We start from the raw sequence: 12,792 nt of genomic DNA on the forward strand, positions 1-12,792 counted from the left end.
CTGCAGCGTGTGAGTGGGCCCAGAAGTCTGTCTGTGGCCTACTATTACTACTGCAAAGATGGTCCTGTGCTGTCTGTCCTGTGGGAAGAAGCCGGACAATTGAGAAGAATCCAGGGGAGGACCCGTCTTAGAAGGATCATGCGGAGCGCTGGTCTGGAGATGGGCCTGGTGACTCAATTGGAGGACGCATCTTAAGTCAACCTACCACATAGTACTGCCGGGTCTGGTACTGTGTTGCTGTTCATCTAAAACTACTACATCCTGTGGCAGAGGATCGTGCAGTTACTTTATTCTTCTTAAGTCCGTGGCAGAGACTTTTTCTTGTTCGTGCTACGCTCCGGCTGCTAGGTCAGTGAGAGAGGCCTATCCGGGTGGGAAAAAGATTAAATCTTGGACTGAAGGAATACTCGTCCTTAACCACTTGAGCCCCGGACCATTATGCTGCCTAAGGACCAGAGGTCTTTTTCCAATTTGGCACTGCGTTGCTTTAACTTTTAATTGCGCGATCATGCAATGCTGTACCCAAACGAAATTTGCGTCCTTTTCTTCCCACAAATAGAGCTTTCTTTTGATGGTATTTGATCACCTCTGCAGTTTTTATTTTTTGCGCTACAAACGGAAAAAGACCGAAAATTTTGAAAAAAAATGATATTTTCTACTTTTTGTTATAAAAAAAATCCAATAAACTCAATTTTAGTCATACATTTAGGCCAAAATGTATTCGGCCACATGTCTTTGGTAAAAAAAATGTCAATAAGCGTATATTTATTGGTTTGCGCAAAAGTTATAGCGTCTACAAACTAGGGTACATTTTCTGGAATTTACACAGCTTTTAGTTTATGACTGCCTATGTCATTTCTTGAGGTGCTAAAATGGCAGGGCAGTACAAAACCCCCACAAATGACCCCATTTTGGAAAGTAGACACCCCAAGGAAATTGCTGATAGGCATGTTGAACCCATTGAATATTTATTTTTTTTGTCCCAAGTGATTGAATAATGACAAAAAAAAAAAAAATATTTACAAAAAGTTGTCACTAAATGATATATTGCTCACACAGGCCATGGGCCTATGTGGAATTGCACCCCAAAATACATTCAGCTGCTTCTCCTGAGTACGGGGATACCACATGTGTGGGACTTTTTGGGAGCCTAGGTGCGTACGGGACCCCGAAAACCAATCACCGCCTTCAGGATTTCTAAGGGTGTAAATTTTTGATTTCACTCTTCACTGCCTATCACAGTTTCGGAGGCCATAAAATGCCCAGGTGGCACAAACCCCCCCCCCAAATGACCCCATTTTGGAAAGTAGACACCCCAAGCTATTTGCTGAGAGGCATATTGAGTCCATGGAATATTTTATATTTTGACACAAGTTGCGGGAATGTGACACTTTTTTTTTTTTTTTTTTTGCACAAAGTTGTCACTAAATGATATATTGCTCACACAGGCCATGGGCATATGTGGAATTGCACCCCAAAATACATTTAGCTGCTTCTCCTGAGTATGGGGATACCACATGTGTGGGACTTTTTGGGAGCCTAGCCGCGTACGGGGCCCCGAAAACCAATCACCGCCTTCAGGATTTCTAAGGGCGTGAATTTTTGATTTTACTCTTCACTGCCTATCACCGTTTCGGAGGCCATGGAATGCCCAGGTCGCACAAAACCCCCCCAAATGACCCCATTTTGGAAAGTAGACACCCCAAGCTATTTGCTGAGAGGCATGGTGAGTATTTTGCAGCTCTCATTTGTTTTTGAAAATGAAGAAAGACAAGAAAAAACATTTTTTTTTTTTCTTTTTTCAAATTTCAAAACTTTGTGACAAAAAGTGAGGTCTGCAAAACTCACTATATACTCACTATACCTCTCAGCAAATAGCTTTGGGTGTCTACTTTCCAAAATGGGGTCATTTGGGGGGGTTTTGTGCCACCTGGGCTTTCCATGGCCTCCGAAACTGTGATAGGCAGTGAAGAGTGAAATCAAAAATTCACGCCCTTAGAAAGCCTGAAGGCGGTGCTTGGTTTTCGGGGTCCCGTACGCGGCTAGGCTCCCAAAAAGTCTCACACATGTGGTATCCCCATACTCAGGAGAAGCAGCAGAATGTATTTTGGGGTGTAATTTCACATATTCCCATGGCATGTTTGAGCAATATATCATTTAGTGACAACTTTGTGCAAAAAAAAAAAAAAAAAAAAAAAAAATTTGTCTCTTTCCCGCAACTTGTGTCGCAATATAAAATATTCCATGGACTCGACATGCCTCTCAGCAAATAGCTTGGGGTGTCTACTTTCCAAAATGGGGTCATTTGGGGGGGTTTTGAACTGTCCTGGCATTTTATGCACAACATTTAGAAGCTTATGTCACACATCACCCACTCTTCTAACCACTTGAAGACAAAGCCCTTTCTGACACTTATTGTTTACATGAAAAAGTTATTTTTTTTTGCAAGAAAATAACTTTGAACCCCCAAACATTATATATTTTTTTAAAGCAAATGCCCTACAGATTAAAATGGTGGGTGTTTCATTTTTTTTTTTCGCACAGTATTTGCGCAGCGATTTTTCAAACGCATTTTTTGGGGAAAAAACACACTTTTTAAAATTTTAATGCACTAAAACACACTATATTGCCCAAATGTTTCATGAAATAAAAAAGATGATCTTAGGCCAAGTACATGCATACCAAACATGACATGCTTTACAATTGCGCACAAACGTGCAGTGGCAACAAAATAAATACATTTTTAAAAGCCTTTAAAAGCCTTTACAGGTTACCACTTTAGATTTACAGAGGAGGTCTACTGCTAAAATTCCTGCCCTCGATCTGACCTTCGCGGTGATACCTCACATGCATGGTGCAATTGCTGTTTACGTTTGACGACAGACCGCCGCTTGCGTTCGCCTTAGCGCAAGAGCAGGGGGCGACAGGGGTGCTTTTTTTTTTTTTTTTTTTTTCTTTATTATTTTTTTGCTTTTTTATCTTATTTTTAAACTGTTCCTTTCATTTTTTTTTTTTTTTTTATCATTTTTATTGTTATCTCGGGGAATGTAAATATCCCCTATGATAGCAATAGGTAGTGACAGGTACTCTTTTTTGAAAAAATTGGGGTCTATTAGACCCTGGATCTCTCCTCTGCCCTCAAAGCATCTGACCACACCAAGATCGGTGTGATAAAATGCTTCCCCAATTTCCCAATGGCGCTATTTACATCCGGCGAAATCTAAGCCATAAAATGCTCGTAGCTTCCGGTTTCTTAGGCCATAGAGATGTTTGGAGCCACTCTGGTCTCTGATCAGCTCTATGGTCAGCTGGCTGAATCACCGGCTGCATTCTCAGGTTCCCTGTTGAGACAGGAGAGCCAGAGAAAAACACGGAAGACGGTGGGGGGGGGGCATTCCCTCCCACGGCTTGTAAAGGCAGTCTAGAGGCTAATTAGCTGCTAGGATCGCTTTTACATGAAAGCCGACCGCTGGCTGAAAAGAATGATACCAAGATGATACCTAAACCTGCAGGCATCATTCTGGTATAACCACTCAAAGTCGTGAATGGCGTACCTGAAGACAAAAAAATGGTTAACAATAAAGCACAGTAAACGGTAAAGTATAAATAATTACATACCTGAAAAACAAACATGATAAAACATAATAACAATAAAACATTGCAGAATAGAATACAGTAAAAAAGAGCAGAACAATAGAGAGAGAGAATAGAGAGAGAGAACAATAAAACGACAACAATTTTTTTTTTATTTTATATATATTTTTTTTTTTTACACTTTTTTTGTAACTAACTTTTGTAACTGTAACCGGTTCCAGGTTCGGGTCTCTCAAAATGCGATGGCATCTTGGGAGACCCTGTGAAAGTGTGCCTAGTCTGTGCAATGCTGTACCCTACGCTAATACTCAACTAGTGAATGGTAGCGTTCAAAACATTCACCAATGCAAAGACCAGGATTGTCAGGACAGGAGGGACAATAATAGCGGGTGTCACGCCTATATCCGCGCTTGCTGCAGACACGACATCTTTTTTGGGGGGGTTCGCTGGGTAGGGGTACTCGGGAGGACATAAAGAAAATGCCTCTCATGCAGCCGACTGCATTTGGTTGGGGATGTGAATGGGGGAAGTACGGGCGCTGCAGAAGTGGTGGGTTCCCAATTAGGATTGGCGAATTCAGCAGGAAGGGCACTATGGGCACGATAGGCCTGTGTTTGTCTTCTTGGTGGCAGCGGGACACTACTTGTGCTTGCCACCTCACCAGCTTGAACTGCACTTATGGGACTCGCCACGTCACCAAGTGTTACTGCAGTGCTGGTTTGACTACGACCGGGGTGTACTAGGCCGCTGGTGCTTGCCAGTTCACCAAAACGCTACAAAAAAAACTGTTAGCGATCGCAGGGATCAGGCCTGACTCTGCGAACGCTGCAGTTATGCGTTTAGTGTTTTGTAAGTGACAGTGATCGATCGATACTGCACTTGGGTGGGCTGGGCTGGGCGGAGGGGCAAAACGCAGGTGCTAGCAGGTATCTGGGCTGATCCCGCTAACACTGCGTTTTTGGGAACCCTAAACTGCTGGAGACGCTAGTATAGATCTGATTGGATCAGATATTGATCCGATCAGATACTATACCACTAAGGGAGGTGTATGGTGTGTGCGTGGGTGTTAGCGGTACTGGCGCTAACCTGACGCTGCCTAGGGCTGGTGCTTGCTAGTTCACCAAAACGCTACCAAAAAAACTGTTAGCGATCGCAGGGATCAGGCCTGACTCTGCGAACGCTGCAGTTATGCATTTAGTGTTTTGTAAGTGACAGTGATCGATCGATACTGCACTTGGGTGGGCTGGGCCGGGCCGGGCGGAGGGGCAAAACGCAGGTGCTAGCAGGTATCTGGGCTGATCCCGCTAACACTGCGTTTTTGGGAACCCTAAACTGCTGGGGACGCCAGTATAGATCTGATCGGATCAGATATTGATCCGTTCAGATACTATACCACTAAGGGAGGTGTACGTGCGTGCGTGGGTGTTAGCGGTACTGGCGCTAACCTGACGCTGCCTGGGGCTGGTGCTTGCCAGTTCACCAAAATGCTACCAAAAAAACTGTTAGCGATCGCAGGGATCAGGCCTGACTCTGCGAACGCTGCAGTTATGCGTTTAGTGCCTTGTAAGTGACAGTGATCGATCGATACTGCACTTGGGTGGGCTGGGCGGAGGGGCAAAACGCAGGTGCTAGCAGGTATCTGGGCTGATCCCGCTAACACTGTGTTTTTGGGAACCCTAAACTGCTGGGGACGCTAGTATAGATCTGATCGGATCAGATATTGATCCGATCAGATACTATACCACTAAGGGAGGCGTATGCTGCGTGCGTGGGTGTTAGCGGTACTGGCGCTAATCTGATGCTGCCTGGGGCGACGCATATCACCGCCGGGCGATCAGGGGGCTAAACCTTTATTCGGTAATAAACGGCGGGTTCCCTGACACTATAAAAAATAAACGAACTAACCAGTGTCACCCGTAACGGTTATACGGTGATCAGTGGTGAAAGGGTTAACTAGGGGGCAATCAAGGGGTTAAAACATTTATTAGATAGTATATGGGGGTCCCTGTCGCTATAAAATGCTGATGGCGAACCTAAATATTTACCTCACTAACTAGCGTCACCAGCGACACTAATACAGCGATCAGAAAAATGATCGCTTAGCAACACTGGTGACAGGGGGTGATCAAGGGGTTAAAACTTTATTAGGGGGGTATCCTAGACCTAAAGGGGGGTAATACTCACTGTTCCAACACTGTAACTGTCACAAACTGACACCAATGCAGTAATCAGAAAAAAAAAACAAAAAAAACAAAAAACTGCTGGTGTCAGTTTGTGACAGGGAGGGGGGGGGTGATTGGGGGGGGATCGGGGGGCGATCGGAGGGGGGATCGGGGTGTTTTGTATGCCTGGCATGTTCTACTGTGTTGTGTAGTGTTGGTGCACTCACATTGATGTCTTCTCTCCTCAGCGCTGCAACGGAATACCGAGCCGAGGAGAGATGACATCATTTCCTTTGCTGCTGTTTAGCATACAGCAGCAAAGGAAGTGATCTGATTGGCCGGCGGCGATCGCGAGGGGGGGGCCACGAACGGATGGCCTCCCCCTCATCTCCGATCGCCGGGGGACCAAACGGGACCGCCTCGGGCGGCGGGGGGGGGTCCGATCGGACCCCCCACCCGCGGGAGGCAAATCACGTACATGTACGTGATTTTGCCTGCCCGTGCCGCCTTGCCGACGTAAATCGGCGTGAGGCGGTCCTTAAGTGGTTAAGATATTCAAGTACTCAAAGATCAAAGACAGAAAAGGTATTTGAACTTCCCTGCAACTCTTCTTCTACCTCTTTCCTGCTATTTCTTCCAGTTATCTCCCATTAAAGCATTGGAAAAGTACTCAAGTGACTGGTGCCTACATTGTCAGATAATAAGCTCAACGTGGACTCTAAGTCTGGTATTGGTGAAACTACAGGTAAAAAGGTGACGGTAACATGTAGCGCTGGTAGATTTGCGATCTACCATATGTTAGGTAAATTTAGTAACTTGTTCGTTAAATAGGTTAGGTTTGCCTCTGTTCCAGCTTGGCTGACGTTGTGTGTTTTTCCGTGCTGACCGGTGGGTTTCGCTGTTATCACTGGTCAGTGTTGGAAATGCAACGTGTCGAAGCGTATGGATGCTCTTCTGTCCCGGAGACAACTCGGTGGAGGTGGTCCTCGGAGATGCATTCTGGGCGAGGGTATTTATGGGACAGACGCCATATTGTGGGGTTCGTTTTACAGCCACCTGCTGGCCCTCCTGGCCGACAGGTATGCATTAGAGAAGCAATCTCGTGGTCCTCTGTTCCAGAGGCCCACGTCGCTGTGGCGCAGGGGTGGGCCCAGAAGCTTGTCTGGGGCCTACCACCGCAGCCGAGGAATGGTCCTGAGCTGTCTATCCAAAGGGAGGAAGCTGGACAACCGAGGAGATCCCAGGGGAGGACCCGTCATGGAAGGATCAAGCAGAGTGCTGGTCTGGAGAGGGGCCTGGTGACTCGGTTGGAGGACGTATCCTAAAAGTAACTATACAGTATAGTGTTGCCGGGTTGGCTTAAAGGTTCAAGCACTGTGACTGACGTTCATCGCAGAAAAACCAATACATCCTGTGGCAGAGGATCGTATTGGTTTATCCCAAACAAGTCTGTGGCAGAGACTTTTGTTCGTGCTACGTACTGGCTGCTAGGCAAGTGAGAGAGGCCTATCCAGGCGAGCAAAGAGTGTGTCCCACAAGGAGAGCACAATCTATTTTAATATCCAAATTCTACCAGGACATTTGTCAAGAACCTTACAAGAAGATATTTGAGTAAACTCAACAGAACCCCTAGACCCGTTGCCGGTAAAACAGAGAGAAGGAGAGTGAAGGTAACAAACAAGCCCGCTTAAACCAGCAGCTCCACCGAGAGTTAGTGGTACATATATATACATATATATATATATATATATATATATATATATATATATATATATATATATATATATATATATATATGTGTAGCGATACCCCCTGAAGGAGCTGCTTAAGTTTGTTCAGTCCATTACTCTGCCTCTCAACCCCAAAGAACTGTCTCAGCCCTCTGACACAACTAGCAAACGGTGTACTTGCAAACACAGTAAAACAGACACAAATGTAGTGAACAGGACGTTTGTTTACTGGGAGACTTTCCACAATCAAACAAACAGTAGTCTGATAACTCAATAGTCAAGAATGGAAAACTGAGATCTTTAATAGTGTTAATCAAACCCAAAATACAGACTTCAAAATAACACAAACAACTTAAATAGGTCTAGAGTGGCCTATGCACTCAGGCATAAAGGGGAACTGATCTGACTTAACAACGGTCAGTCTGTTTCCCTCAAATCCTGAAATCACAGACCCAGGCAGGTAAATGTGAGGCAAAAGGCCACAAATGCAATGTATCACTTTAATAAGTGGTGGGGGGGGGGGGGGGGGCGTGGCGATCACGACTGCACCGCGTTGCTATGACACGGCGCAATCCCGATCAAAAAACAATCCAACAACAGACATTTGTCCGCAGAAAATTTATAAGCCTGCCGTCCTACATTTGTCCGCAGAAAATCCGACAACTGTCCTATGGAGCATACAAACATTCGGATTTTAGGCCAACAGTCTGTCATCACACAATTCCCAGCGGAAAATCCAATCGTGTGTACTAGGCTTAAGAGTCCATCAGGTCCTCTGTATTGCATAAAAGCCCAAATGGAAGGGAATGTAGCGAGGGGGATCAAAGACGTATTACTAATGTTTAGTCTTTGATCCCCCTTGCTCCATTCCCTTCCATTTGGGCTTTTATGCAATACAGAGGACCTGATGGACCCTTCGGCGCTCCATGTTATATTTGGTGAAGGGCATGTTTTGGAAATGTTTTGGAAGTGGAGGTGGAAAGATCTGGACAGTGATTGGATATAGGGCTAAAAGGAGAAGTCAGAGCCCAGGATTAAACCTTGCACCCTGGTATGAGGGGAGGGAATGACAGTTGTGCTGTTAATCTCAAAGGAAAAGCCTGGGGTAAGGGCTCAGGGGGAGGAGATATTATTACCTTGATTTTTCATAGAGTGAGTTTGGTGGAGTCAGCTGGAACTGGATTTGATATCTTTGCTTATATTTTTAAATATCATGAAGCTCTATGACATGAAAAATAATGAGTATAGGCGGTAATGGAAAAAGGTTACTATATTCATTAAAGTAGATGTATCATCAGAGTGATATTTTTTAATGTATAGCATGCTAATTTATGTGTAAGTGTAAAAACCTTTATTTTAACCCTTCAGATTAAATCCCTAATGCTATATATATATCAATCTATCATATTGTTTATATATAGATAAAAAGAGATGATGGAAGTGACCGGTAAAACTGTCATGAAAAAGAAAAAACCCGGTTTGACCGACTTTCATATACTGTATATAGAAATCAAATATAAGAAAATAATCTATTGACAACTCACTGGACTGACTGCAGAAAATGTATACTATACTTTATTTCATATATCAAGTTTAAAATGGAATTACAACACCACACATACCAAACACACATAAAACCATATGCCCGCATCAGAACTACCAGGGTCACAAAGGTCGTACTTGTGACCGGGCCCTGGCATTCCACCGCTGTCGGGGGCCCAACAGGGTTGCTATTCACAGGGCTCTGAGCTGACAGTTCCCCCTCCCTCCTCCCTCTCATGGATGGGAGAGGAGAGAGCCGATCTGCTCCTTCTCCTCCCGCCGCTCACTTCTTGTTTTGCACCGCAGGAAATGTGGAGCTAAGCAGCTCAAACTTCCATACAAGGGAGGAGGGAGGGAGGACTGTCAGAACAGACTCCGAGTGAGTCTCAGAGTCCTGCTGAGGAGGCACTGATAGGCGGCACTGATGAGCACTGATAGGTGGCACTGATAGGTGGAATTGATGAGCACTGATAGGTGGCACTGATAGTTGGCACAGATGGGCACTGATAGGCGGCATTGATGAGCACTGATAGGTGGCACTGATAGGTGGAAATGATGAGCACTGATAGGTGGCACTGATAGGTGGAATTGATGAGTACTTATAGGTGGCACTGATAGGTGGAATTGATGAGAACTGATAGGTGGCACTGATAGGTGGCACTGATGGGCACTAATAGACGGTATTGATGAGCACTGATAGTTGGCTCTGATAGGCTGCACTGATGGGCACTGATGATCAGTGTAAACATTATACTGACAGTCTTGCCGGTTAATCGCTTCCTTTCCTCGCACAGACACAGCGTGGGAGGAAAGGACTGCCAATAACCAGCAAGTCTGTTTACATGTGATCAACTGATTACATCATAAAGGGTCGCTATAATTGGCCCTTTACCGTGATCTTTGATCAGCTGTGTTCCGAAAGACAGAGTGCGCTGGATGCATGCCCCAGGGGGCACGCAGGAGGCAGGGTTTTGAGAGCATATCCATGGACACCCTCCCAAAATTGGAAGCCCGGGGCTCAGATGGAAGGGGGGTTCGAGCCCGCTGACTGACTCCCACTGTGTCCAATCCAATCACAGTGGGAGTGAATCGCTGGCGGCGTGCGCACACGCACCAGACTTGGAAATGTCAGATCATGTACTAGGTACGTGATTCAGGGCAGAGCGGCCGCCCTGCTGCAGTATATCTATGGTGGGCGGTCGCTAAGTGGTTTAGGTGGTTGTAAAGGCAGATGGCTTTTTATCCTAATGCATTCTTTCTGTGTGCGGCAGCACCCCTCAGCCCCCCTAATACTTAACTGATCTCCATCTCGATCCAGCAATGTTGAACAAGAGTCTCGGCTGTCTGGGACTCTCCCTCCTCATTGGCTAAGACAGCAGCTGGGCACCATTGGCTCACGCTGCTATCAATCAAAGTCAGTGAGCCAATGAGGAGAGGGAGGGAGAGGGACCGATTCACGGCTCCCTGTCTGAATGGACACACAGAGCAGTAGCTCGGCTCTGGGTACCCTATAGCAAACTGCTTGCTGTGGGGGCACTCAGCAGGAGGGAGGGGCCAGGAGCAGCGGCGAGAGACCAGAGAAGATGAGGATCTGGGCTGCTCTGTGCAAAGCCACTAAACAGAGGAGATAAGTATGACATGTTTGTTATTTTTAAATAAAAAAAATTAGACTTTAATATTACTTTAAGGTGGTGGCATGTTGTGTTTTCGTTGGTGATGGTGGAAGATATTTTTTATCTGAATATATGTGGACTTTGTTTTAAGAGAGACTTTATGTTGGCTACATTGTACACTATTTACTCTTTTTTTATGCTTTTGCTATATTCACTGGAGCTGCATCATTTCACAATATTGTAAGGTTTTAGGTATGGTATATCAAACTTTGTTTGCCAGGAGCCACACGTGTTAGCACAGTGCAAATTCATTACAATCCGTAAATGATTAATGTAGCATTTACTTCTTGAAATCCATCTGCCCTTAGCTCTGGCATGCAGACAGGAGGGTGTTCTTAGCTGAGAAAGCCCCTCCTCCCATGAAGACTCCTGAGACGTATGACATCATTTTGGCCTAGGTCAGAAACCAGGAAGTAACTGAAGAAATGTAGAAAAAAAAATTTAAAACAAGTAAATATAATATACTATACGTTCCTATCTATTTACTAATGCTAGCAGCATAAGGATTAACATAGTTAATGTTGATTGAGAGACTTTAGTTTCACTTTAATAGTATCGAGTTGTAAAGTTACTGAAAGAATGGCTTTAATAAACTCTAAACCAAAAACGGAATTTCCTTTAATTAGGTAGCCCCAGGGCTTGTACATTTATGAAACCATCAGCAAGAACTGCTTGATGGGAATCTTCTCATTCAGTATGTTATTGACCGGTATAAAGTCATAAAGTACTTGAGTTGTCGTTGTAGAGCTGACTTCACATCCTTGTTTTTCAAGCTGTAAACGAGGGGATTTAGCATGGGAACCAAAGCTGTGTTGACCAAAGACAAAATTTTACCAAACTTAAAAGTTCCACTCGGTGTAAAATATTGACAGCCAAGAATGGTGTAGTGAAGAGTAACCACTGTTATGTGCGATGAGCATGTGTAGAAAGCTCTAGATCTTCCTCTACTAGACTTAATTTTCATTATGGCCGCAATGATGAAGATGTAGGAGACAAAGGTGAGTAGAAAAGGGGTGAAGGCACAAAGTAGGACCCCCTGTGTGAAAATTAGCAATTCCAAAGTGGAGGTGTCACTGCAGGAAAGACTTATTAGAGGCACAATGTCACAGAAAAAGTGGTTAATTATATTGGAAGAGTAGCAAGACAATTCTGATAGCATTATCATTGCGGGAAGAATCTGTAAAAAACTAAATGACCAGCAGAATATGGCCAAACCAGCACAGACACTACTACTCATGATAGATGAATAATGCAATGGGTTGCAGATGGCAGCATAACGGTCGTAGCTCATGGCTGTAAGCAATATCAACTCATTGCCCGAGAGCCATGAGAAAATATATACTTGCACAATGCATTCATTGAAGGATACAATTTTATACCCTGTTACGAAGGTAATGAGGATCTTATGAAGGGTGACTGTGGCAGAAGATATGTCAAGAATGGACAGATTACACAGGAAGAAGTACATAGGAGTGTGGAGTTGAGAATCCAGGCAAACCAGTAGAAGGATGGCCAAGTTGCTACCAAGAGTGAAGAGATACATAAAAAGGACCAGGAGGAAGATTGGAACTTGCAGTTTGAAGACATCTGAAATCCCTTTAAGGATGAAATAGGCCACCACCGTCTTGTTTTCATACATGTTTTACCTTGTAAGTTAAAAGAAAATAAAAGAACATGATTCTTCTGGTAGAGTATTCGCATATGCTAAACTAGAAACCAGACAAAGCCCTTTGCTTTAAAGAAGACCTGAATTCTAGAAGCCATGCCCAAAAAAGACAAGCAAAGGACTTATCACCATTATTGCCTGTGGTCTCCAGCTTATCTTTTCCCTACTGATGACTTAGGCACAGTTCACCTAATGGCAAAAGCTTTCTGTTTTAGTTCTGGAAAGAGCAGAGAAGGGTTAGAACACCTGTCAGATTTTTATCATTGTCTGTGCCCCCTTAGAAGATTTAGCCTCTTTATTTGTCTTGTTTACCGTTATCCCCGAAAGTGAAAATTTTATAAGTTTCAGATTGCCTCGAGAACATATATAGAGGGGAAAACTGCCAATGAGGACATTGGTTCTGGTGACATCAAGGTATTCCCTCA

General features: G+C 44.4%; 1 protein-coding gene across 1 annotated transcript; it reads right to left on the reverse strand.

Moving 5' to 3' along the window:
- Nucleotides 1-11,392: 11,392 nt before the first annotated feature.
- Nucleotides 11,393-12,340, reverse strand: LOC141108871 (olfactory receptor 2AP1-like). The gene has a single exon (XM_073600841.1). The coding sequence runs from the start codon at nucleotides 12,338-12,340 to the stop codon at nucleotides 11,393-11,395; it is 948 nt and encodes a 315-aa protein (XP_073456942.1).
- Between the last annotated feature and the right edge of the window lie 452 nt (nucleotides 12,341-12,792).

The sequence above is a fragment of the Aquarana catesbeiana genome, linkage group LG09, assembly GCF_042186555.1.
Source record: "Aquarana catesbeiana isolate 2022-GZ linkage group LG09, ASM4218655v1, whole genome shotgun sequence".
NCBI lineage: Eukaryota > Metazoa > Chordata > Amphibia > Anura > Ranidae > Aquarana > Aquarana catesbeiana.

Bases quoted from the DNA above. Each gene is read 5' to 3' on its own strand.
- LOC141108871 (XM_073600841.1), bottom strand. From the start codon at position 12,340: ATGTATGAAAACAAGACGGTGGTGGCCTATTTCATCCTTAAAGGGATT.